The sequence below is a fragment of the Accipiter gentilis genome, chromosome 6, assembly GCF_929443795.1.
Source record: "Accipiter gentilis chromosome 6, bAccGen1.1, whole genome shotgun sequence".
NCBI lineage: Eukaryota > Metazoa > Chordata > Aves > Accipitriformes > Accipitridae > Astur > Astur gentilis.
In genome coordinates this window covers 8007017-8033641 of record NC_064885.1, presented here as the reverse complement: position 1 = coordinate 8033641, position 26625 = coordinate 8007017, and the positions used below count along the sequence as shown (strand labels likewise).

The following is a 26625-nucleotide window of genomic DNA, read 5'->3' as shown; positions in this document are numbered from 1 at the left end:
CAGGAATCCTGTTGATCGTAAGATGGACTTGTTCAAAGCCAAAAGCACACCAGACTCCTAAAATTACTGGGAACCTTAAGAATTCACAAGACTGGGAAACCCAGTATGTTTGGGAGTCCTTTTTCCATCACCTTCAAGGCTGCTGAGAGCCAAGAGTCTCGCTTTGTCAGTCTTTTACTTGCAATGATGGTTAAAATGGTTAAAAACGATTAAACACATACTTCCTTTTAAAATAAAAAGGGATGCTCTGGTCAGGAGCTGAAGGAGACACCAGGAATGTGTAGCACAGGAGGTGATGGAGGTGAAGGGGAAAGGTGTCCAGCCCTGGGTTATGGGCATCCCTCACCGTGGGCTGAGATTGCAAGGACGTGGCAGGTCTCTCTAATGTCCTCAGCAGAGCTGCCTTGGATGGCCGGGCAGGAAAAATCCTGAAAAAAAGGACCTCTGAAGGCAATTTCTTGCGCAGGAACAGGCAGGGAGGACCACGGCTTTCAGGAGAAGTGGGACCCCAAGAAAGTGGTCCCCAAATCCCCCGGGCAGGGCAGGAGGCTTGGGACCGTCCCTTCCCGCTGTGTCCTGGTGCTGGCTCAGGCATCGACAGAAATATTTCCAGCCAGATGGTTATTGCTGGCTTCTTCTGCAGCCGGGCATTCTGAAAGCCGAGGAGGGAGGTGGGAAGGAGCTGAAAAGCCCAAATCCTCTGAAATAGCTTCTCCCTTCCCCTGAGGCGTAGCCCAGGCTCTGCCAGCACCCAATTTAAGGATGCGTCCCTGCCTGCCTTCCTGAAACCCGAGCCATTCCCTCTTCGCCATGTCTCCTTAGAGGTCTTCCCTCTCTTCCTCCCTCTCTCCTTCTTCTTCCTCTTCTTCTTCGCCCCCCTCCTCTCTCTCTTTCTCCTTTGCTTTCAGGATGATCTGCCCCAGGATGGGACGCAGGGCTGCCGTCCTGCGCTAGAGCTGTGGCCCAGCTGACAGCAGCCACCTCCCGGCGCCAAAGGTGCAAAGAGATGACGGGCTGGAGCTCTTCAGTTGATGGATGAGATCCTTTTTCCTCTTCTTTCTTTTCTTTTTTTAAATTTACTAAACAAGATCTCACCTAAAGAAAAAAAATTCTGCTTTATCCCCATCACCTCTTTACTGGGAATATTCATTTCAATAATTATTTTTAAATTTTTTTAACTAACTAGCCAGCTTTTTACTTCAAAAGAGAATAGTTGTCTCTGGGATTCAATATACCCATCTTTATACTGGAAAGAAAATACCAAACAGGTATGTGGATTTATGATGCTTTTTTTTTTTTTAGGTCAGCACAATAATTACAAATAATGATCTGCCGGGGCGGTGGCGGCTGAAAGTCTGTAATTTCTCATGAAGTTGCTTGAATGGTTGAAAAGTGGAAGAAGGGACAGCTAGAGAGCAGGGGGGTCGGTCCAGCCATGGCCAAGGGCGACCAAAGGGGACCAAGGGACCCATGGGGTCTTGTGTCCAGGCAGGAGGAGGGAGTTTTCATCGAGGCCAAAGAGCTGGTTGGGCACAGCGTGTCTGCTGTGGTGTGTGCTGTTTGGGGTGGAAGCAAGGACTTTCTGTGCCCCACGTTAGAGCCCTGCTCCTACCCTGTAAGTTTTGCATATCAGACACGGTGGTCAGCGCTCGTACGGGATGGGGGCTGCTGATACGATGTACGCTGCTTCTTCCACTGGATGCATGGCTGGGGCTTGTTTTACAAGGCACCTAACAGCTTGAAAGACCTTAGTTTGAAGGCACTTTCGGAAACCTACATTCAGCAACCCTTTAAAAGGGATGCTGTGCTTTGCTACAGTGCCACAATGGCTTATCATGGCTTAAAAGCAGTTTTTAATTGATAGGCATTCTTAAAGGGCCCCAACACCCCTGGGTGCAAGGAAAGGGGGTTCAGTGTGGGGTGAGGATGGAGAAGCAGGCGGAAAAGCACAGCCAGAGAAGGAAAGTTGGGGTTTACCTGGCACAGCATTGCAGTGGTTAATGCCCACTGCCGCCCTGCCAGGGAGCAGGAACGTGCTGGCTCCAGCACAAAAGTGGCCCGCGATGACAATGTCCCTGAGAGCAGGACATGATGCAGGGGTTTGGCCGGAGCAGGGCGGCAGAGGGGCCGTCTGTCAGCCCTGCCCCACCGGAGAATGGGGAGGGCTGGCGGGACAAAAGGCGACATTATTCGGCGCTGCAGGAGAGATGAATGGAGTATTGAAAAACACCACCTTAGAGAGTAGATTGATTTTCATCCCCCATCACTGAGCCGTCTGGCTGTTGGCGGGTCTCCTCCTGAGGCTTGGTCAGCAGGAGCTGAGTGGGGAGAGCAGGGAGGTGTAACGGGGCCGTATCCCATCCACGGTGGCTCCATCCTGCACCTCCAGCGCTGTGCTACCAGCATCTGCCACCGATGCACACAAAAAAGCTTTGGTCTACCGTCATCTCTCACCGGTGCAGGCAACAAAGTCAAAGGCTTGGTCTGAAGGCTTGGGAGCCCACCCAACCTGTGGTCTTGAGGGACCTTGGCTAGGTGGACACGGCACCGGCACATGGTCCCACCTGGGAGCTCTTCCCACCCTGTGCCTCCGCATCGGAAACCCAGGAGCAGCGAAAGGCTGGATGAGGGCTTTCCACAAGGAGGGTGTTTGGTCACCGATACGGTGGATATCAACGTCCATGCCCAAGTTTCTGACCGTCGGTAGATGCCTCAAGCAGCAGCAGTTGGTGCCCATCCCTTCAGGAGCTGTGATTTGTGTAGGCTGGAGGGACTAATTTTAGGGCTCCACTTAGCTGAGACTTACAGCCTGCCTTTAGAGCCAGCGTGTGAAAGCATCCTCACGATGGCACTCCTCCACCAGCACAGGCTGCTGTCCCAGTGCTGCTGTCAGCCCGACTGCTGGGACCTTGGTCTGGGTTCCCAGAGGTGGAAGGGAGAGCAGGATCAGGCCCGATCCCACTCCCCACCAGGGCGCGAGTGAAACAGAGCTAGAAATCCACCACTTGGGCAGCAATTTCTGAAGGGAGCAGCAAATGAAGGGGAAATGGCATCTTACGATATTTAATCTCTTCCTTGTTTTCTGCCTGACATTCCCCTGTTCGCTTTCCATCTTGTCCCCATGGAGTTTGCATCTCCATCCCCCAGGTGAATGATGTTGTCCTACCAGACCCCCAAAATTTCTGTCTTCCCACAGAAATGCCGTTCCCTGCTTTTTCCCATGGGATGACAAAGAGCAGAGACAACAGGGACCTCCGGATAAAGCCCTGGGGAACATGCCAGCGGAGGCGGGGAGGTCTCATGTTGGGTGGTTAGCGTGCAGGTCTTGGGGGACATGGGTGACCAGGGATTTGAGCTGCCCAGGAGAGCCCTTGGGTGCATTAATTCATCATGGGGTGGTGAAGAAAGATGGGTGCAAGGCACTGGACCTCAACTTTCTGGTAGCTCAACTGCCATATATGACCACGTGCTGCCTGGTGGGACCCCATGGGAACCCCAGCATAGGCTGGGCACTGGGAAGAGTCCCTGGGAGTGGGGAGGCTGCGTCACCCGTGGAGCAGATCCCCTCTTCACGCAGGAGGATGTGGGCATGGTCTCCAAGGAGCCCACTGGAGGAGAGCACCAGAGGGAGAAGAGCCAAGGCAAAGCGAAGGGTTGGCCGTGGTTGTGTCCCGGCTGGGCTTTAGCTGAGTGTTTGTCACCGGCAGAGCTGGAGCAGCCTTGCAGGGGGGGACATGGGGCGGGCAGCCTGGCTGGGGGTGAAGTGAAGCACCGTCCTTTTCCAAAGGGGGGGGTGTGACATGACTTGGTGGAATACTAGGTCCACTCCACGGTCTAGGAAGTGTTTTTCAGGCTTGTGTGGACAGAGAGCTCCTTCCCCATTCTGCCTGGATTTAATGTGTGACTCAGTTTACCCACATGTGGTATGGGCTATATGGTATTTATGTGCTATATATGTGCTTGTAACCTCATGTAGAACTAACAGAAGGACTAGCTCCACGTGGATGCGAACAGGATGGTTCCTTGAATGTCTTGGGGGCTGAAGACCCTGGGTGAGAGCTCTGAGGCTGAGCATTCAGGTGTCCTGGTGGGTCCGAGGTCCATCCTTCTGCCTGTACAGCAGCCCGGCCCTGAGGCTCTCGCTGCTTCCAGTTTTGTCTCGTGGGTGGAATGTGGCCCTGCAGCTTCATCTGGCCACTCAAAAAAATATCTCTTGTTCTCCATAAATCCAGCCTGAATTATTTTTCATGTGATTTCTGGTCACTGCTCCAGCAAGTGTCAAGGAGGGACTTGTTTGCAGGTCCTGCATGGCCCTTGGTGGGGCAAAGGGTCTCCCGGCCACCACCACTAACCCCGCTGTCTGCATGTTTCAGGGACAACCTCCTCTGGACACCCGTCTGCAGGAGGACTGCGGTGCAGCAATGAGACTCGGTCCCTGTCCGGCCAGCTGGCACGGCACAGGGAGGCCAGACAGCAGGGTGCTACCTCTCTCCCTGATGCCAGCCGCGCTCTTCCTCCTCCTCCTCCTCCTCTTCCTCGGCCCCACCGGTGAGCTCCCACGTGGTGCGGCGGGAGGGGGGTAATTTTAGGCACCCACAATCTCCCTCCTGGCCTCAGATTTGTGGGCAGGAGATTTTTCCTCATGGAGAGCCATGAGCAGGAATATCACGATGTCCCCAACGGCACCAAGCATGCATGGGGATGGAGGGAGCAAGTTCAGCTCTTATCTCCTGCCACGACCTATGCTTGATGGCAAGTTGAGCATTCAGGGCTGGCAGGAGGCTGGAGCAGGCAGCTGCCAGCACTGGGGATGGCACAGGTCTGAGCCCCAGAGCAGGCAGCGCGGCTGGGAGGATGCTGATGGCCATGGGCTGGGAGCTGGGGGACCGATCCTGCTGAGGCAATGGGTGGGATGAGCACCCGTCCCCTGAGGACACCGGTCCCGAGTCACTCCTGGCAGGTACAGTCCAGCCAGGCTGGGAAGCATTTAAATTGAATTGGAAAAAGCCATTCCTGCTCTCAAATGAGGGTCCGCACGATTGCTGCGGCAGCATAATTATCCTGGTGTGACTTTATCAGCGTAATTACAGCCAGGCGGTTGGTAACACCTTCCTGCCTCAACAGAGCCCTGCCAAGACAAAGCCAGCCAGAAAGCAGGCAATTAAGGTGTAGTCACACACTGTAATTGGATTAAATTGGGTTTTATAGTTCCCACCCCATCAGCTGGAGATTCCCGTCCCCCCTCCAAGCTGCTGGTGGCAGTGCCGGCACCCACAGTCGGGGTGTGGGGACCCTGGGGGACCCGCTGGCTCTGCCACTGTCCCCTGCACTGCCGAGCTCTCCCGGTTCTCTTCAGCAATAGGCACCGCTAAGTCGCTAATGAAGGGCGATTTGTCCTCCCATTTGGTGGTTTTATTTAGCACTGTGCCCTGAAAGGGATGGTGTTTACTTGAGCTAGTTTTCCTTTTTCTTTTGGCTTTGTGAAGCTGGATCAGAGGAACGTGGAGGGCTCTATCTCTTCTCAGAAAATACTGGTTTCTTCTCGTTCCTCATTAATGTAGATATACCAGGCATATTTTTTTCAGGTCTCTCTTGACTTTGCTGGAGGATGCTCTCAAATGAATATTTCAGAGCTTTGATTTTGACTTAAAGGGAGATGAATATTGAATATTTAACAATGTCCTTTTTATCCACTGCTTTTTCGGCACTGGAGCAGACTAGGTGTTAAAAATCAATACAAACCAGGATCAAACGCTCTTCCTAAAAAGCCTCGCATCTCCACATGTTTGGTGCAGAGGTGATGTGAATTACCTCTCTTCTGTTATCCAGCCCACGGGGCTGCCGTGTCCTTCCCCGTCCTCTCCTCTGCCAGCCAGCCTCTCTGCTCCCTTGGTCTCCCCTGTTTAATCCCCAGGTCTTGCTGGTATCGCAGCATTGCTTTCCAACCTGCCTGGGTCCAGCTGGGGTGGCTGGAGAGGGCAGCAGCACCCAACCGCGGCTGGAGGTCTCCCGGCTGCCGTTGTTCATCCCAGCTATGGATGGCATCTCGCTCCTAAACCCTGCTCCTGGGTGCTAAGTCATAGTCACAGCCTTACTCTTATTTCTCTTGGGGCTTCTCGGTCTTTCTTTGGCAGCCTGGTTTTGGAGCTGACTTAACTGTCTCTGAGGCCAAGTCCTAGCAAGGCAAAAGGGAGGTGGGTTCGTCTGCTTGACCGTCCCCTCCAGGCTGATGCTGCTTCTCACGGCAGTGACGTCCACCTCCGGAGTGGCAGGAACTGACCTTCACGTCATTGCTTGTAGGCTGAGCATGAAGCAGGACAAGGCTGGTCCAAGCCAGGGGTAGGAAAAGAAGCCATGGAGCTACCATGGGCATTGATCAGCCCTTGGCTGCTGTAATTAATGTGGAAGGATTTTATTTGCTTAGAAGGTGTTACCCGCGGTAGAGGGCTGTGCAGCCGGAGCCTCGAGCCCGAGGTGCCCTGGATGCCCGAGGAGATCTGTGCTGTCCTCGCTGCGAGATGGCCTCAAGCATCTGCCGAGGGCTTGCAAACTCCTGGGGCACCCGTAGGTGCAGCGACGGGGACATCCACGAGGTCCAGCCACCCGTCCCCGTTCACCGTCCCCCAGGGCATCATGATCAGGCTGCCGTGATCCCCTGGACGAGCTGGAGACCTCGGCGCCCCATGCTGGCAGCATCCCAGGGGGGACCCACATCACTCAGAATTGGGGCTGAGAGGGGTTTTGTGCCCAAAGAACACCCAAACTGTGGGAGAGGGGTGCAGCCCGGCGGGGGGAGAGGGTTGCCAGGGGGACCTTTGGCTCTTGCCCATGTCCCCCCCCCTCCCCCCTGAGCATCCATACCCCCGGGTGTGGGGCTGCTGGCAGGGTGCTTTCAGAGTCCTTATTTAAACCCAGCTGACTGGGATGTGGATGCATCCTGCAAGGGTTCAGCTCCCTCCAGATGCTGCTTGTCCTTGGTCGGAGAGGACTGAGAATTAAATGGGAATGAAAGCCCCGCAGCAGCACTGTTTCTTGTGTGGCCAGGCAGCTGAGCCCCAAGGCAGAAATCACCGGGGGTCTGTCTGCATATCGCAGAACCTGGAGCTGCCCTTCCTCAGCTGGCTGCGATCGAGAGACCCTATCCTGACTTTCCGACACCTCCGGATTACACCAGCCCTAGCCCTGGCTCTGCCTCACGCTGCAGGAGACCAGCAGCTTCCCCTGGATTTACCCCCACCGCTACATGCAAGCAGTTTTGTTTAATCGAGAAAACAAGGGAGGAGTCCATCCTCTCCCTGCTCTTGCTCGCTCTTCTCCACCAAGCTCCTTCCCGGCTGTGGGAGGACATTTCTGCAGCAAACTCTTGATAAGCCCTTGGCAGCATCGCCGGGGCTCCGATTACTGGGAGGGCTGGGTTCCCAGCCAAGGAGCCATGGCTGTGCTCCGTGCTCCTCTCTTCTCCCTCCCACTTTTCAATGCACCTCTTCTCCTTGATGGTGCCACCAGTGCCTGGTGCAAGATGCCACGCACCCCAAAGGGTGGCAGGTGAGGGGACAGGCGCCCATGCCTGTGTCCCCCCACACCAGTCTGGTGCAGCTGGACCCACTGGTGTTCTACGAGCCGCAGCCCTGCGTGTGGGCTGCAGAACAGGGCTCACCCCAGGCACAGCAGCAGGCAGCACGCTGCTCTGCCCACGCCAGAAGCATCATCCTGCTCGGTGGCACGCAGTGGTGGCTGCCTGCGGTTCTCCAGCGCTGACTGTTTCCATCCCGTAAGGTGGCTGCCCCCCATCAACAGGTGTGTTGGGACATGCATATCAATATAGAGCTTGCAAACAGTAGACTTTGTCGGGGAAAAAATTGAATAAATTTTAAATGCACAGAGGGATGCCCAGTGCAGCGTTTTCCATCAGATCTCAAACAGGTTTCCCGTGCCAGGCAGGATTTGGTTTTCCTCATTCCCATCTCACCGCCCCAAGTTTTCCATGGGGAGGTGGGGCACGGGGCAGGAGGATGCAGGAGCTGCGCAGGACCCACGGCAAGTCAGCGATGGAGCCGGGGAGACACGAAGGTCCCGAGACCCGGCCCAAGGCATGACCCACCTGGGGCCGCTGCTGCCAGCCACCGGCTCCGACAGACGAGCTGCTGGCCCGAGATGAGGGGAAGGAGAGAAGGAAGGAGAGGGGGAAGGAACAGCCAGGGAGCTGCTCGCTCTCAGGGAGCTGGTGACGGCAGCCCTTGGCACCCCTCGGCAACGGTTCATCTCAGGGAGCTGCACGAACCCGGGTGAACCATGCTGCTGCCTCAGTTTCCCCACCCGCAAAGCGGATGAAATGATGCCCTGGGCTAGGGTGTTTATTTTTTCCCCCCCCAAACCTCAGGTGGCTGCAGAAAAGGGAAGGGTCTGAGGGGTTGCTGGGTCTTGCTGTTCCCAGCCATGCCCACCCGCATCCCTGCTGTCGTCATCCTCTGAGCTGCATCCCTCCTCTGCTCGCTGCGAGGATGCTGGGGAGATCTGATTCCTTTTCTTCTCCCTTGCAGGCACCACCTCCGAGTCCGCTCTGTCGCCATTCCCAGGTGAGATTCTTCTCTTAAAGTTGCTTTTCTCTAGAAGTTTTGTTGAAAAATGCATTTTTTTTTTGTTAAAAATGGGGTTTGGAGAATTTCAGAAAGGAAGCATATTGGTTTTGAACAAAAAGTAGCAAGAAAAAGCTAAACTTCTTTTACAGAAAGGAAATACAGATTCTTTATTATCCCTATTCTGCTTATTATCCCTATTCTGCTTATTATCCCAAGAGAGGAATTTTGCCGCCTCCTGCTGAGTGCCTGTCCCTGTGCCATTCGTCATGCTGAGCAAATAATTCCCTTGGCGTGGCAGGCTTGGGCCGCTTACAGGCCTGCTCTCCATCACCAGCAGCTTGAAAGATCATCTCCATCCCACTAACTCCCATGTGGGACCAGCTCCGGACGTGTTCATTGCGGCTAATAAGAATTTGCTAATTGCATCTCGTCACTTGTCACCCAAGTCATATGGCATTACGTGACGTCATGCGTCTGCTTCCCTCCTCTCCCCTTTGGTTATTGCCCAGGCCATTAGTAGGCAAGATGATGGGGTGATGGTACATCTCATTTATGGATTGAGATATGTTGAGTCTCCATGTCCACTGCTTCCAGCAGATGAAGAGAAGCCCATGCCCCACCATCAGGTGGACAGCAGCAAGCCAAGAGCTGCCTTGTGCTACAGCAAAGGGTCACCATTTTCTTTAAGGAGCACAGATTTGGTGCAGAGAGGGCTCCTGCCCTCCCTGCGACACCCACCGAGTGTTTGCCCCCTCCCGGTGCCGGGGCGGGCTCATTGCTTTCTGAGGAACCTCTCTCTGCCCATCCTTCCAGAGATACGGCTCGCCAACGGGCCCAGCCGGTGCCAGGGGCGAGTGGAGATCCTCTACAACGGCTCCTGGGGGACGGTCTGCGATGACGACTGGGACATTGTGGATGCCAACGTGGTGTGTCGCCAGCTGGGCTGCGGTCACGCCGTCGCCCTCCCGGCCGCCATGACCTTCGGCCAAGGGAGCGGACCCATCTTCCTGGACAACGTGGACTGCAAGGGCCGGGAGGCAGCCTTGAGCGAGTGTTGGAGCCACGGCTGGGGCATCCACAACTGCTACCACTATGAGGACGTGGCTGTCGTATGCAACGGTAATGAGGCTCGGTTCCTCGGGGGCAAGGAGAACAGGGGGATGCCTGCGGTGCTGCAAACCCTGGTGTCTGCAGATGCCTTGGGGGAGCTCAAGAGTCATATCTCAGAGCCCGTTCCTCTGAGCCTGGGTCAGCCAAACCTCCTTTGCAGCCTTCCTCCACCCCCTTCTTCAATCCAGGTCATCTCCCAGCTCAGCACGCTGGTGCTCCGTAGGGTGACCAGCCCGTTTTGTGTTCCCCGTCACTCCCAGCTCAGGGACTTTGCAACCTCTCCAGCATGATCCCCGGGGAAGGAGCACATGCCCACCCACGCTCCTGCTTCTGAGTCAGCCGCTGCCCAACTGCTCTTTCCCCTTTTGACTTGTCTTCTTTAAATTGCTGAGCTTGTCAGTAGGAAATGTTCCTAAAAGTGAGAAAAGCAGTGGAAAGTGTTTGAACTTGGCAAGTGAAAGTGGAACAGCTCCATGCCACCCCCTATATACCCTACACATTCCTCCTGCGTAGCTATGTAGGGTTTGCTTATCAGCCATGCATCAACGACCGGTAAACGTGAGGCTGTGCAGGCCCAGAGCTCGGCCACGGCTGCAACTGCTTGGTGAATCTCTGCGTCCTGCAGAAGTGGAGTTTGGAAAAGGAGGGATGCTGGGTTGGCTGGTGGGTCGGACCAGCAGCAGCCAGAGAAAGGAGGTCGTGGATTGAGCAGGAAGCCTGAATCAAGGCGCTGCTGGAGAGGAGAGGTGAAAGGACTGAAGAAGGAGGTGGGGAAGCTGGGTCTGAGGGCAGAAGAGTGGCTTGAGCCCTTAGGTGTTTGGAGCTTGGTTGGCAAAGGAGACCAGGAGATGCTCTGGGGTGGCCCGCAGAGGAGATGCAGGAGTTTGACCCAAGCACCAGAGCCCTAAGGTGCTCCCAGCCCTGCCACGTGGAAGCTTTCAAGAGCCAGCTTTCTGTCGGTTGTGGTTACGGAGGAAAGCGTGGAGCTGGCCGGCTCTTTGCCGTGTCGGTGGGCTGAGTTTCCTGCAGTCCTTGAGCACGTGTGGGGCTGGCTATCGGACCGCCCGGCTCCACTGCCATCCAGCTCCCCGCACCACCCCCAGGTAATCTCACCAGCCCAGCCAAGGAGCTGGGACAAGACAGGCAGTGTGGTAGCTTGAAACACCATTGTTAGCAAAAGAAATAGAGGTAAAACAAGCAGGAAAATCAAAATATTACTGGTTTTTTCTTTACACGTGCCATGACTTTGAATCCAAATCCCATGATAGGTGGGAGCCTGACTCCTGACAGTTTAGCACAGCACTATGATTTAGTCCGGGTCCCTATGCCGGGCTGCCGGGCACAACTTCCCACCGTGCCAGCAGCCGAGGTGCTGGCTCCATCCACCTTCCTGCCCCTACAACCAGGCAGATAGCTCTGGGCAGGGCGGTGTAGATGCAAACCCCTCTTTCTTTCCCCATCGGGGGTGGTTTGGTGCAAACCCTTTTAGCTTTCGGTGGTGCGTGCTTGCCGGTGCTGGAGCCGGGGGAGCAGCGGGGTGGGCAGCGCGTGGGGCACTGCTCACAGCCGGCTCCTGGACGGCTGGCTGCGGGCAGTGACGGATGCCGCCTCTCTGCTTCCCTTTTCAGAGTTCTCGCCCACGCAAGCCAGCGAAGGACCGACAAGCAGGACCCTCACAGCCTCGGTACAGGATGGGGAAAGTAAGCTGCTCGGCTGTCGCTTGCAGGGGCCCGTCCTGGCTGAGGGCTGGTAGACAGCAGCATCCCCCACCCGTTGCCCGCTGCCCCTCCGTGAAGCACCCTGACTCTCCGGCTCCGAGGGGCAGACTCCCGGGGACCCTGTCGTGGTGCCGGCCATGGCCAAATCTTACCCCAGCGGTTCCCCAAGGCTCCCATCAGCCGGGCTGCCCTAAAGCATCACCCCTTCCCCCGCGGTTTCTCGCCCAGTTTCTTTGCCGTCATGGGCGCTGCCGGATCCAGGCTCGGTGGCATCGCTGTGCCGTGGTGCGTGCCGTGACCTCCCGGGGAAAGCGACGCCCTTCTCACCGCGTGCCGTTACCCTCCAGGTGACGGCAGCATCCGTCTGGTGAGCGGGACCGACACCTGCCAAGGCCGGGTGGAGATCTTCTACCGCGGGAACTGGGGCACCGTCTGCGACGATGACTGGGGCCTGAGCGATGCCAGCGTGGTGTGCAAGCAGGTGGGCTGCGGCCAAGCCCTGGATTACAAGAGCAACGCCTATTTCGGCTACGGCACGGGGCGCATCCTCCTGGACAACGTCAACTGCGACGGCAGCGAGCCCTTCCTCTCCGCCTGCTACAGCCTCGGCTGGGGAATCCATAACTGCGGCCACCACGAGGATGCTGGGGTCATCTGCACAGGTACCGGGGCAAAGCGTCGCCTTCGGGGCTGTTCCCTGGGGGGGGGGGGAAATCCAGGGACGTCCTGGTCACCGAGGAGAAATGGCCTCAGGGAGATGCTGCTGTGCCCAAGGTCAGGCAGGGACCCGGGCTCTGCGTCGCGGGAGCATCCTTTCTCCTTATCTGCCGTCATCCTGGCCCTCCGGAGCAGGCTGCGACACCACTCCGAGAGCCTGGGACGCGGCCTGAGCAGCAATTTGCAAGGGAAACGCATCTGCCGGCCTGCTGTTTCCCTGCTCTGCCGGCTGGAAAACAAGCTGCCCGTGTCCGGAAGAAGCGAGCGGCTGCCAGGGGCCAGGCATGATGCCAGGCCCAGCCTGCCTCCCCTTCCCCTCCCTAAATGATGTATTTCTGCCATTCTCCGCTGATTACCATTTATAATGTTAATAATCCCCCTGAATTCCCTCATTATCACAGCTAATGACAGGAGCAGTAAGTGCCAGTGCTCTCCCTTTCCCACTACTAACAAACAAAGGGGCTGATGTGAGAGAAAAGGGACAATTTTCTCAGGCTGGTCCTTTCCTCCCTAAACATCCCCGTCGCCTCTGCCACCTTGCCTGGGCACAGAGCCGATGGCACCCCCACGCACAGCCCCGGCTCAGTGGGGCGGGGGAAAACCGAGGCTTTAGAGCTAACGAACCCTGCCTGATAAACCTCCCAGGTATGTGAAGCAAGACACCCCACGGCACCGCAGGTGGGACCTCGGTGCTTGGGTTGGGGTGGAGAAGCACCATCTCCAGCACGTGGGCAGCAGGGATGTGCGGATGGACACGGTCCATCTCCATCCCCATCGACCCTGCGTCTGCCTCCCAGAGTCAGCAAGTTCACGGCTTTGCAGCTTCTCCCCCCATGTCACCTCTGTCCCTCTGTGTCACCGCAGGGCTGGACACATCCACCATCACGTCCTTCGCCACCTCGGTGGCCCTGGACTACGAAGAGACGCTCACTGCCACGGCCACAGGTAGGAGGTCGGCAGCCACCCAGCTCACCCTTGCGCCATAGCTGGGGCTGGGGGCTCGCTGGGAGGGGACCGTGCCTCCTGTGTCCTCCCGTGATCCCAGCACGGTCACCCTGGGGTCCTGCCGCACGTAGGTGAGGCTCGGGGGTTGACATTGCCCATGGCAGGAGCTTGCCACGGGGCCGCCGCGGTGCTAGAGGCCCCTGGCACCGATTGGAGAAGGGCGGTGGGTGCTGGAGCCTGACCCCCCCAACACCCGCGTGTCCCCACGCTTGTCCCAGCAGTGACAGACGGCAGGGACCAGCCTTCCCAGGCCACCGAGGTGGTCACCACCGCCCTCTTTACCGTCGAGCAGGAAAGTAAGTGTGCGGCCGCTGCTAGTCCTACACAGGGTCCGGCACGGCCCCCCGAGCTCCGTGTCCCTGGGGGATTACCCCATATCCCCAGGGCTCACCCTACAGCCCTGGGAATTACCCCATGCTCCCAGGGGACCTGCCGCATCCCCTGGGTTTCCCCCATTCTCCCAGGGCTCACCTTGGCATTCCTAGGGGATCTCCAGCACCCCACGGTTCACCCCATGTTCCCAGGGTTTACCCCACACCACCAGGCAGTTGCCCCATGCCCCCAGGACGTACCCCACCTCCCCAGGGCTCTCTTATGTCCCCAAGAGTACCCCAGGGAGTTACATCCCCAGGGCTCACCCCACATCCCCAGGGCTTACTCCATGCTCCCAGGGTGTTCATCCCATGCCCCCCGGGGGCTCACCCCACATCTCCAGGGATTACCCCATGCTCACAGTACTCACCCCGTGCTGCCTGGGAGTTGCCCCGCATCCCCAGGACTCACCCTATGGTCCCAGGGGATCAGCCCATGTCCCCAGGGTCTCACCCCACATCCCCAGGGCTCACCCCTCGCTCCCTGGGGGCTCACCCCACACCCCCGGAGGGTCAACAGGGGACATCGGACCCGCCGCGGAGCCCCGGTCCCCCCGACGGCGTGCCTGTGCCGGGGCCCCCCACGCAGGTGGCGGCTTGCGGCTGGCAAACGGGAACGGGAGCTGCCGCGGGCGGGTGGAGGTACGGCACCGCGGCACCTGGGGCACCGTCTGCGACGACGACTGGGACTTCCCCGACGCCCAGGTGGTGTGCCGGCAGCTGGGCTGCGGCGCTGCCCTTGCCGCCACCGTCCTCGGCTCCTTCGGCTACGGCAGCGGGCCCGTCCTGCTGGATAACGTGGGCTGCGGCGGCGGCGAGGCTCGCCTGGCCGACTGCTTCCACCTGGGCTGGGGGCAACACAACTGCGGCCACCATGAGGATGCCGGGGTCATTTGCCGAGGTGAGACCGGGAGCGAGCCCGAGGGTCTTCCCTTGCCGGCCGGGTGGGAGAGGGGGGATGGATGAGACCGCCCGAGGGTCCCCAGGTCTCCGCTGAAGCCTGGCTCGGTGGCATGGAAATCCAACGAGATAATGGGCGTAGGGATGATCTCGGCCACGCTCAGGCCGGCTGTGGGAAATGGGGTCCCCAAAATGGGATGGCAGGTGGATGTGAGCCCCCAGACCCTGGGGTTCCTCCTGCCCGCGGGGGGACAGCGGTGGCTGTTGAGTACCGTGGTGTCTGGTGATGGCCGGAGCGTGGCTACCACCTCTGGTCTCTGTGCACTTTCCTGGAAGTGCAGTGGCTGCAGATCCCACCCCACACATCCCTGCATCCATCCCCGGCCACCCCACACCACCGCTGGGGGGCTCTGACCCAGCCCTGGGGGGCACAGACACCCCCTGAGTCGCTTTTCCCACCCGTTCCCCACTGCACCAGGCGCTGACGATGCTGGAGACCATTACCAAGAAGCCACCGCTACAACCACCACATCGGCCCCGACTCATCCCAAGGATGGTAGGTATCGAGGTATCACCTGGGGTTGGGCTGCCAGCCCCGGGGATGCTCTGCACCGGCACAGGGGGGAAACGGAGGTGGCTCGGGCAGAGGCCAGCTGCTTTGGCAGTCCCTGAAGCAGTGACCTGGAGCAGCCCCCAGGAGGGGGAAAAGCTGTGCTGGTAGCACCGTTAAGCCCTGGCCTCTCCTGGTGTCCCCAAGGCCGCTCCAGGCAGAGGAGGTGCTGGACCTCAGTGGGGAGAGGAGGGGATGGACCAACGGGGCTGAGCCAGGAGCAGAGATTATTGTCTGTTCCTTCAACCTGAACATCCACCGCGGTGCTTTGGGGGTCAGCCCCAGCTCTGATGGTGGCAAGTGGTCCCCCCCTCATGCTCCTGCCTGCGCAGGGGCAGCGGGGGCAGCTGTGGGCAGCGGCAACCGTCTGCCCAACCTTGGAGAGACCAGGGCTCTTCTTGTGCTGGGGCCACCTGGCCGGGAAGGGCCCCTTCTCCATCAGCCCTGGGCAACCAGCTGTGCAGGCAGGGAGAAGGGGGATGCGGTGCTGGGGCGGGCAGGGGCAGGGGCTGCTCCCGGGGCTGCCTCACCCCATTCCTTCCGCAGGGTCCCTGCGCCTGGTGAACGGCAGCCACCGGTGCGAGGGGCGCGTGGAGATGTTCTACCTGTCCCAGTGGGGGACGGTGTGCGACGACGCCTGGGACCTGCGGGATGCCAAGGTGGTGTGCAGGCAGCTGGGCTGCGGGTACGCCGTGGCAGCCTGGGGGGAGGCACGCTACGGCCAGGGCACCGGCTACATCTTCCTCGATAACCTCAAGTGCAAGGGCCACGAGCCCTCGCTGCTGCGCTGCTCCCACATCCGATGGGACGTCCACAACTGCGACCACTCCGAGGATGCCGGTGCTGTCTGCAGCGCCCTGTGAGCGCCGGCCGGGACCCTCACGCAGGTACGGGGTGGGGGGACGGATGGTGGAGGGAGCTGGTGGCAATGCCCACAGAGAGGGGCTGCTGGATGGGGATGCTCACTCTCTGCCCCCTGTGGGTGTTTGGGCTCTGAGGATGGGAAGAGCTGGCTGAAGACCGGGCTTTCCTCAGCTCCTAAAATACCGGCTGAAGCTTCCACCCCCCAAACTGCCCCTTGCAAAAACAAAACCATTTTTGGTGTGAAATCTGATTGGTTTCAGCCATTCCATTTAAAAGATGAGGAGAGAGAAATGGAATTTCTGCTGTGAAAATGATGTTAGATTATACTCAGAAAATGTAAAAAGGGGGCTGAAATCAAACCAGGGTATTCCAGTGGCTCTGCAGTGAGTTGCTGTTGTTCCACAATTTGCTTTGCAAACCCCCCTGCAATCCAAATACCAGGTTTTTCTTCTCAGAAAGAAATTTTGGCAGAAGAAATATCAAGTCCTCATCAATTTCCATGCAGCAGAAATCTCACACTGTCTGCAACCCTGTCCTGCTTTGCAGTTGCCCAGTATTTCTTCCTTGTGCCCATTTCACATCCCATTTCTTCTGCAAACGCCACGGGGTTTGTGGAGAGCTCGGCCGATATTTCTCTTCCCCAGGGGGCTTCGGCTCAGCCAGTCCCTGCCCCCCAAATCCCCTGGGGAGCAGGGAAGGACCGGGCTCCCTGCAGCCTCCCCATCCTTCTCCATCCTGCGTGGTCCAGACCAGCTCCCTGCCGGCTCTCACTGCTCTTTCCCAGGAGCTCTGATGCTCCGAGGTGTCCAGGGCAGGCAGGGAGATGGCAGGCAGGGCAGGAGCAGGTGGAAAACCATAGGGAAGACCCCAAATCCCTGCCCAACGTGAGGGGAGGGTGGCAGTGCTGAACCCAGGAGCCCAGTCCCTCCCCGATGCTGTGCCTTTGGGGTGAAGGCTGTTTCCCTCCCAGCTCAGGTGGAAGGATCCAGCCTGCAGCACCAGCTGCCTTCGCCGTCAGCTGATTCTGATTTCTAATGGGACACCAGCAAAATGATCTTCGTGTTTTCGTGGACGGGGTGCGAGGGTGAGGAAGGGCTCGGAAGGGCTTGTGCAGCGGCGCAGAGCAGGTCCCGGCTGCTCCCTCCGCCGCACTCGCTGCTCTATTTGTGCAATTCTTTTGTTAATAATAGATTGTGCATATTCCTGGGTCGGGGGTTTTTTTCCCATTTTTTTCTTATATGTGTTTGGGTTTGTTTTGTGAATAAATAAAAGCCCTTCGAAAGTGTGCTGAGACCTGATTTGCTTCCCCACCACCCTGTCGAAGCCCGGGCAGGAGCAAATGGCTGGGGAACAGGTGATGCCCCAAGCCCAGAGGCAAGGGCTCAGCTCTCGCTGCCAAAAAATCAGTGCAAATCCCTTGCTGGCTCCCGAGCTGCCCTCGGTTCCCACCCAGCTGGGAGACAAGCTTGGACCCTTCCCCACCCCAGCTCCGGGCCGTACAGCCCTGACCCCCACCAGGCTCGGGGGGGGCGAGATTGGATCCAGCTCTGGGTTTGTTCCCGGTGGGATTTGGCAGCCCCGCGGGCTGCGGGGTTGCTGCTGAAGCAGGTGCGTTGCCATTGTGTGCCTGTACGGGCTCTGCAGTGCTGACGGCAGTAAATTCGGTGTTGCTTGCTAACGATGGAGGAGCAGATGGGAAGAGAAACTGTCCTGGGAGCTGCAGCCCCTACTGCTGCCTGCTGCTGCCTGCAGGGAGAGGCTGTGACCGTGGGGCTGGGGACCGGGAGAGAGGGCTCCCCGATTTGGCGAGGCTTTTCCGCACCCCAGTTGCCGGTGGCCAGAGCAGCGGTGTTCTCTGAGACAGCACGTCCCAGCCGCCAGACCTCCGGGGACATCGGGGACATGTCCCAGGCTGGTGCAAGTTCCCTCGGGTGGCCCTGGCCCCATGGTCCGGTAGCCAGCATCAGGCTGATGTTGGCTGCCTCTCCACCACTTCCCATGGGTAGGGCTTTCCCAGCACTTTGCTCCCAGTCCAGATTTCCACCAGTGGGGAAACTGAGGCACGGAAGCATCTTCCAGGCAGGCCGTGATGGCACAGCTGGACATGGGCTTGCTGGGACCCTGGGAGAGGGAAGGGATGTGGCGTGGGAAGAAAACCTCTCCTTATACTGCGTTCCCAGGTCCTGCGTGCTCAGCTGCCCACGCCGCTGCCTCCTCACCCCCCTGCTGCCACCACTGCCTCCCACCTCACCTCCTGCCTCCGGGACAGCTGGGCGATGCCTGGGTCCTGCCGGGAGCAGGAGGGGGGGACAGAGCTGTCCCTGACAGCCCCCAAGCCCCCCCCCCCCCCCTCCCCCAGCCCACACCAGCTGGGGATGGGTCAGAGGGTACCATGGGCTCTGCCAGCTTTGCTCTCCCCCCGCCGTGGCTGTGGGAGGTGGGAAGGGGGCTGGTGGCCAGGAGCTGCTCTGGAGGCTGCTGCCTCGTGGGGTGTGGCAGGGAGGATGATGAGAAAGGCTGGCTGGGTTTTCCCTGTTTTCCTTGGGGACTGTGCCTGGAGCCGGCAAAGCTGGGCTGGTTTTTGGCGTTACCCCACACCCTCCTCCTCTTCGCTTTAGGCTGAGAAGAGCAGGTCCTGCTCTCCCTGGGCTTCTTCCTTCCACAGCCTGCAATCCGGCAAGCAAAGGGTTTCCAGCCAGGAGACACAGCAGCGTCCTCCCTTGTCTTCCAGCATTTTCTCCCAAAGCCAGCTTGGGATGGACTGGGATCCACAGGGATCCCTCCCTGACACCCCCTGCCCAAGCTGGGCATCATCTCCATGGGAGCAGGGAGTGACAGGCAGGGTGGGAACAGGGTACCAGCACGGGGGGATGCTCTGGCCCTGGAGCAAGGTACCAGCACGGTGGGAGGGATGCTCTAGCCCTGGAGCAGGGTACCAGCTTGGGGGGGAGATGCCGGTGGTGCGAGAGCATCCCACCACGGGACCACAGCCAGGCCACGGCGGCTGCGTGGGAGCCGGGAGAAGCCACGGTGCCTGCCCAGCTCTTCTCCTCTTGCCGACATCAGCTGTTTCTCTGTGCCCGGAGCAGCTGCGGCTCCGCACCGGTCGATGCCATCGATTAGTTCCTCTCCCCATCCCTGGAGAGCGGACAGCGCGGGGGGCGGCAGGGGGAAGAGAATAAATATTTCAGCAGGTCCAGGCAAAAGCTGGGGTTATTTTGGGGCCGGGATTTATGGGCTATTAGGAATAAGGAATGAGTCTGTGCTGGGGAGAAGAGACCCATTAATCCAGGCTGAAGGAGCACAAATGAGCAAGGGGAAATGGAGGAGGCTTTAATTATTTCGCCACGTTTCAGAATAATAAGCCGGCCCTCCGGCAGAGTGCTGGCATGGGGCTCGGGAGCTCTGCTCCCCGGGAACGGGGGCAGGCAAGGGGGCACTCACGGTTAAATCCCCCCCCCCAGCTGTGCTGGGAAGGATGGGGGTCCCGTTCTGGGACCAGTATGAGACCAGTAGAAACAGTGTTGCTGGCTGGGACGCGATATGGAGGATGCACTGCTTGTGGAGGGAGGCTGCAGAGAGTGGGGATGGCTGGAGGGGCCCGTGGGTCGGTGCCCGGTCCCAGGGGTGCCCTTCCTGGGCCAGACCAGCCCCACTACCCGCCGTGCCCCATTAAGGCAATCCTGTCTGCGCCTGTAACCGGAGGAGCTGGGCACCGGCGCAGGGGTGAGTCACTGCCGGAGGCAGCCCTGGCCCGGAGAGCAGCCCTGGCCCGGAGAGCATCCCTGGCTCTGCTGTACCCGGCACCACCTGGGTGACCTTGGGCTGCGCTCCGCTCCCCGGCTCGCCGTGCCCACCCCCGCTCTCCCTGTTGCCTCTGCATCCCCCCCTGTGTGCCTCAGTTTCCCCGGGGGCACCTGAGATGGTGGCCCTGGCTCATTCTTTGGCTACCTCGGGGAGATGCAAGGACCTGGCTGCCCTGGCTGGGGACACAATTTACCCCACGGGGGGCACCGAGGGGCAGATTTACCCCTGCCGGGGCAGCCCGTCCCATCCCCTGTGGTGGGGGGTCCCGGGGATGTGGGGACCCACGTGGCGGGGATGCAGGGCAGAGACAGCCTCGGACCACCTCCTCCTCTGACGGGATGGATGAGGACCAAGTCTCCCCGCAGCATCCCTGCGGCACAGCACGTCTTGTTCCCTTGGGAGCATGGCCCAGGGTGCCAAGGTCATCCAGCAGGACCACGGTGGGGTGCAGGAGCCGTTCAGCACGCCCCACGCGGGGTAGCGTCCTCCTTCCCCACTCCTGCCAGGCCTGCCGCCGCGGCTCCCGCTGACGTCACCTCGCCGGAGCCAGGAGCTATTTTGGGAACTGCAAAGTCACTGGCGCAATTAGTCCGCTGGCAAAGGGAGCGGGGTGGCTGGGGGGACCGCGAGGCCGACTGTTCTCCACGCCGTGCCCGTGTCGTGCCGGGGGGCTGCGTGGCCACGGCCCGTGGGCGCCAGCAGATCTGCGCCTCTCCTTGCGCCTGCAGGCTCAAGGGTTCCCTCCGCCAGGGTAAACGGCCACGGTTGCAAATCCTCCCATCCATCATCTCCTCCTCTCTGCCTTTTTTTTTTTTTTTTTTTTTTTTTTTTTGCTTTTAATTTTATTTCATTCCCCTGGCAGGAGCCACCCCACGTGGGCTGCCGAACGCTGGCAAAAGCCAGCTCGCTGCCGCCTCGCTGCCATCGCTTGCATTTAGAGAGAGGCAGGAAAGCAATTAGCTGGCAGCAATGCTGGCAACGTGCTTCCCATGGCAATGCCACCAGAGGACCCCACGGGTGAGGGGCTCTCCGGGTGGGAGTGGGGGTCCGGTGCTTCCCATGGCAATGCCACCAGAGGACCCCACGGGTGAGGGGCTCTCCGGGTGGGAGTGGGGGTCCAGCCGTGCCTGGGCACTCTGCCTCCGGCTGTGCCTTTGGTTTAATCAGGTTAGCATCTTTTTGGATGCAGCCATCAGGGTGCAGGATAGGTGCTCCCGGCTGCGTGGCCCAAACAGCTGCCTTGTCCCCCATCCCGGGGATGGGGACATGCCACGTGCTGCTGTCACAGCAGAAGGACACCCGTCTCTGGGTCACAGCGCAAGCAGAGAGTGGGGTCCTGCCCCGCAAGTGCTTTTGTGCCTGGGGTCGGGGGGACAGTTAGAAGGGACAGTCAGGGTGCTCAGCCCTCCTCCCCCAGTGCTAGTTGCTTTCTCTGGCCACGCTCCTCACCTCCCAGTAACCTCCAGGTCACGGCCAGAGGGGACGTGCACAGAAATGCTGCGAGAAGCTAATCCTGGCAGGCTCCAAACACCCCAAAAGTGGGGCTCCAAAAATCCCTTTAAAAATCTGGAGACTTTCCCATGTGCCCCTGGCATCTCTTTCAGTCCCATCCCCCAGGAAAAAAAAAACCAAATCCTTTCACCTGGGGAGGTGCCATAGCAGGAGTCAGTGCTCAGCTCCCCAAACCCTGAGCCGGGGTTTTGGGCAGGGAGACCCACGGGGCCGGATCCAGCAGGCTGCCCGTCCCCTGCCCAAGGACACGGCAGAGATGCTCGGGTGCAGCCAGGCTGACACCCACCGTTCCCCATCGCTTGGAGCCCCAACTTGGTCCTGGAGCGGGGATGGGGGACGTCCCTGCCTGCGCTGGGGCTAGAGGAGCAGCCAGTGGTCCTGGGGTGGGGATGGACGGGGCTGGGTGGGGAACAGGGGTCCGGGGGGTGGCTTTGGGGGTGACGGGGGCCATGGGAGGGCAGTGGCAAGGTGGGGAGCATGTGTATCCCCCCCCTTTCCCAGGGCTGGGGGAAGGGGCTGCGGTGGTGGGGCTGGGAGCTGGGAGAGCCTGTGCTGAGTCACGCTGCAGAGCCGGTGAGCAGGACTGCAGCAAGCGGCTCACTGCCGCCCGCCTGCAATGGGGACGATGTGACAGCCCCGTCCCTCCTGCCCGCAGCACGCTCCGGCTCCTCACCTGCTCCTGGGGGTCCAGGATACTGATGTGGGGGTGATGCCCAGGCTGAGGGGGGGGGGGGTCCTACTGTGCCCCAGGTTGTGGCTGTCTCCGTGCTCCCGGCCCTTCTTGCACCTCTCCTGGCCCCCTCTACTGCAATAGGGATGGGGCAGCTCTGGGGTGGGGGTCCCAGGGACCCTGGGCAGGGAGGAGGGAGGACTGAGCTCTCCTTGGAGGATGAATGTCCCCGACCCCAGTGCCGGAGGGGTGTCCCCGGGTAGCTGTGACCAGGGGGGGCACAGCGGGGTTGGGGTGCCACTCACTGCCAGCACAAACATGCAAAGGCACTTGGCAGCTGCTGGAACATCGGGTGGCTTTCCCCTGGCACCGGGAGGGGTGGGGGGGTGGGCTGGCAGAGACACCCCCCCCCCCCCCAGCTCCCACCCAGTGCCACCGAGCCAGGGCACGGGGCTGAGCACCCAGCCCTGTGCTGGTTCCCCAAGACCCCTGCCACCGCACGGGACAAAGGGTCGAGGCAGGTCCCTGCTGCAGAGGGAAACTGAGGCACGGGCGGTGTCCGGAGGCTTGGCCCCACATGCTGCCACCTCTCATGCTTAAAGCCTGGGGCAGCCCCGTCCCCGCAGGAGGCTGGTGACCACCCTGCCCGATGCTGCCCACCAGCCCCCCAGAGCTCGGAGCTGCTTCTGGAGGGACTGAGACAGCCAGGGCTTTTTTTAGGTGCTCCATAAGTGCCGTCTGGGCGGTATTTATATCAGCTCCTTAAATAAGAGCTGCCATCTGAGCCCGACGCGCCTGCTTAATTATTAAAGCCCAGCGGGGAGGCGGTGTGCCTGCCTGGCCCCGGCCCACCTTCCCGCTGCCTCCCTGGTGGGGTCCTGTACCCCAGGTCCCCCCAGCTCCCCACCAGCACTCAGGGTGAGGGCTGACATCCCAGCCACCCCAGGGCATCCCGGCTTCCCACGGGCATATGTCCAGCGTGGGAGCATCTTCCCTGGGGCTGGAAGAAAGGCAGGGGGGTGGATATTCCGAGTGGAGGCGGCCATGGCATGGGCATTGCTGCAGTTCTCAGTGCCACGGTGCTTGTTCGGGTATCAGGGATAAGGGGAGGGTGGGAGGCACCGTGTGCTGCCCTCCCATCCATCTCGGTGGTTTGAGGTGGTCCAAGGGAAAATCATCCCTGGAAGCCTGGCTGTGTACCCCGAGGGGTACGGACAGCCCCACTTTGTGGCAGGGCTGATGCTAAACAGCGCAGGAGGGCAGCTGCTGCAGCAGAATTAATTTGGGCTTGGGAAGTGCTTTGAAAGCCTGAGATGAAAGGCCAGGGCCGAGTACAAAGTGCTGCGGCTCCGCAGACGGGGGGGAAGGAAGTTCCCCTTCAAAGCACCATCGGTCTGGTGGGCTCGTCGCCGGCTGCGCCGTCAGCCACGGCCCCTCCATCACCTCGTGCCCCAGGTGAGGCAGCGTCCTGGCTCCGGGGCATTTTGGGGAGGGTTGGTGCACCCCTGAGCTCACTCCAGTGTTGGTTGGGGGGTCCTTCCTCAGGGCTGGTGGGACCCCCCAGCTTCTGTGCCTGGCAGGGTGGAGGGGTGCTGGGCTGGGACCAAGCCTGCACCGTGGCAGGCTGGGGAGCGCTGCTGGTGGGTGTGGGGGGGAGAAGGGATGCCCTTGGCCTGTTCCTGGGATGCTTCCCTTGCTGCGTCACACAGCCAGACTTGGAGCAGCAAGGTGGAAAAGGGGCCAGGCTGTCGGGGTGCTGGGATGCTGGGGACAGGCAATCTGCCCAGCAAGGGGTCAGGCAGGGAGGACACGAGGGCACTGCTGTCCTGCAGCCTGTGGGGATGGGGACACCAAAGCCAGAGGTTTTCTCAGTTTGTTTCTCACATGCTCAACTGCAAAAGGTGGAAAACAGCTCCCCTGGGCCGGCAGCACCTTTCTCAGGACAACCTGAGCAGCAGCTGCCTGGGCAGCAGGACTGGAAATCCCTGGGCTGTGCAGGAGCCAGGGCAGCATCCCAGAGATGGCACCCATCATCCCAGGGATGGCACCCATCACCCCAGAGATGGCACCCATCATCCCAGGGACGGCACCCATCATCCCAGGGACGGCACCCATCCTCCCAGGGACGGCACCCATCCCAGCTCGGTGCACCAGCCCTGGGGAATGCTACCCTGTGTCCCCCGCTCTGCCCGGCTTTGCCACCCACCGGCTGAAGACACGCAGGACCCCAAGCACTGGGTCACCGCTTGCTGTTGATGTAAGGTGTTGCCAGCATGCCCGCGTACCAACAGTGACAACCCTTGCCCTCAGCGTGGGGACAGGCTGGGGAACCTGCACCATGCATCCCCCTCGCCGGGCATCCCCCTCGCTGGGCATCCCCCTCCCTCCAAGCAAGCAAATGCCAAGGGACTCCTGGCACTCTCCCACAGCAAGAGAGGGGTGAGGATTTTTGGATCCATTTTTGGAGCAGTCAGCAGCTAACTCAAGCGAACCTCCAAGTCAAAGAGAATTTACTGCCTTTCCTTGCGGTGTCACAAGGCATTGACAAGACGTAACGGGGAAGGCAAGAAAATGTGAAGAGAAGGACTCATCTTCCAGGCCGCGGGAATTAACAAAGTGGCACATCTGAACGCGCTGGAATATTTTTAATACTGTAGGCGGAATTGGGGTTATTAGGCTTTTCTGGGACATCTGCAGAACAGACCTGCATCCTTTGGGTCTTTGTGATTTCCCAACCCAGCAGCCGTCTGGGCTCTTGCTGCGGGGTGTCTATAGGTACCAGGCAAAGGTGGGAGAAGGGCCTTTAGTGATGGGCAGCCAGATGACACCTCCAGCTGCCTGGGCTGCCCGCCAGAAGCTTCTAACTCCAGCCGTTCACCACCTAACCTTCATCCCTCCACTGCCCGGTCTGTAAAACAGAAGAATTACGTGATGCGAGGGGTGCTGATCTATGCATCGGAGCCCAAAAAGGGGGCTGGATACGCTGCAGATAAATATTACATCCAGATCGCTATTCTGAAGAGTTTACAGCATTATGAATATCGTGTTCTGACCTGTGATGAGGAAGGAAATCATCTGTGTTGTGAAATGTATTTATTGCTATGGTGCTTTGACAGGAATAAATCAGTATTTGCTTGGTCTGGGGCAAAAACACAGTCACCATAAATCGGCAGAGCTGCGGTGATGTGGACTAGCTGAGAACCCGCTGTATTTATGCAAATTACTAGATAAGTGTCACAAGGTTTGTATGGAGAGGCAATATCTTTTATTAGGCCATATGATGTATCTGGAGAAACCAGACGAGCTTCCAGGCACATAAGTGCTTCTTCGGGTCCAGGTTTGTGTTCAATATTGTCCGTGAGAATCCAGTTGTACCCAAGGGCTAGTATTATTTTTTCCAGGTTAGAGGAACCATACATACAACCCAAATGTAGCAGTATCACTCAAAAGGTGTCCGGGATGAGCAGGCAGCTCCACTTTGATCTGTACCCAGAGATCTGGTAGTCCTGCTTGACTTGGGAGATGCCCCATGGCATTTCTAGACACCTCCAGACTATTGATAAGAAATGGCAGCAATAGCTGAAAAACCAGTTTGGGACCCACGACCTACTTCAATATTCTCTTGCACTCTGTACTTTTTTACTCAAATTGTCTCTCCAAAGCTGGCGTCATGCAGAAAACAAAGCAAAAACCCGCTGCTGAGCTCTCCAGAGATGATGGCGAGCCTCCTCAGAATGAATGAATGCGCCATTATCAGCAAAGAGGAATAAACTACCCTTGTCTATGGGCGCTCTCCTTGGGATAGCCGTAGTGGTAAACAAAAGCCGGGCACAAAGGCTGTTCTCACACCAGAACCACGTGCGCCGCAGGGTGTGAGGCCGGGGATGCGAGCAAGGAGACAGCGTTTCGTTTTATAGAGGAAATAGAGAGGATCCGGGTGTATTTCTAGTTTTATTTATCAGAAGGCATGATTTCTTCTGCTGTTGGAAGCTGTAAACAAAGAAGTATTTTGTGTTGAGCAAATCTATCCAATACAATTCTTTGTTATTCCTAAAGCAGTGCTAAAGCCACAATAAAGATGGAGCTCTCGCCCCCAAATGGTGTTGCTTGCCATCATAAAGCACCGTCGGCATTTCCAAACCAATTTGTCCCCACCCACGTGGGTGAGACCATGGCCACGGGTGTTGAACAGCCACAGCAGGCTGCGGCCACCGTATCGCCCTGCAGAAACCGGCACGTGCCGGTGCCACCAAGGTTTTCTGCGATGCTTCCGAAGAAAACCGCAGGGCACGCGGATCGGCAAGCGGGACGGTTGCGTCCCCCGAGATCGTCCTCACACCTCCCAGAGCATCCACGCAGGGACAGCGGCACCGGGAAGGACCGGGGACCGGCGGCACGTGCACCGGGGCACACCCGGCACGCGAGCGGGAGGACGGCGTTCGCCCACGCGGGGCTGTGCGTCAGCACCGCCTGGCTCCCTCCGACAGGGATAAAGCGCTTCCGTCGGGATCGGCGCGGTTCCGTTCGTTAGACCCCTTTCCCTTCCCCCTCAGTGCTGCAGCGTCCTCTCGGCATCGCTTTATCCGTCGGCTTTTTAGGAAAACGGGGTCTCTTACGGCTCCTGATGGAGCTCCTAAAGCGCAGCAGAAGCTCGGCTAGGCCGGAGCAGACGTGCGCTTTTATTTCATGTGTTATTGATGAGCGAGCGCACCGCGCTCCCGAGCTGGCCGCTCATAAATTATCCAGCACCGTCGTTTTTCGG

General features: G+C 59.2%; 1 protein-coding gene across 5 annotated transcripts; it reads left to right on the top strand.

Annotated features, from left to right (window-relative positions):
* The first annotated feature begins 791 nt into the window (after positions 1-791).
* Positions 792-17010, top strand: SSC4D (scavenger receptor cysteine rich family member with 4 domains). 5 transcript variants are annotated; one of them, XM_049802596.1, is made up of 13 exons: positions 792-996; positions 1187-1268; positions 4374-4548; positions 8541-8576; positions 9393-9698; positions 11318-11389; positions 11755-12069; positions 12989-13069; positions 13348-13425; positions 14090-14401; positions 14879-14956; positions 15557-15897; positions 16845-17010. In XM_049802596.1, exons 3-12 carry the CDS (start codon positions 4422-4424, stop codon positions 15871-15873), a joined length of 1722 nt encoding a protein of 573 aa, XP_049658553.1. In that variant the 5' UTR covers positions 792-996; positions 1187-1268; positions 4374-4421; the 3' UTR covers positions 15874-15897; positions 16845-17010. The 5 variants fall into 5 exon arrangements, with proteins under 5 accessions (XP_049658553.1, XP_049658556.1, XP_049658552.1 ...); XM_049802597.1 differs by having other exon boundaries at positions 807-824; positions 909-1268; XM_049802599.1 differs by having other exon boundaries at positions 792-1268; positions 13351-13425.
* Positions 17011-26625: the final 9615 nt, after the last annotated feature.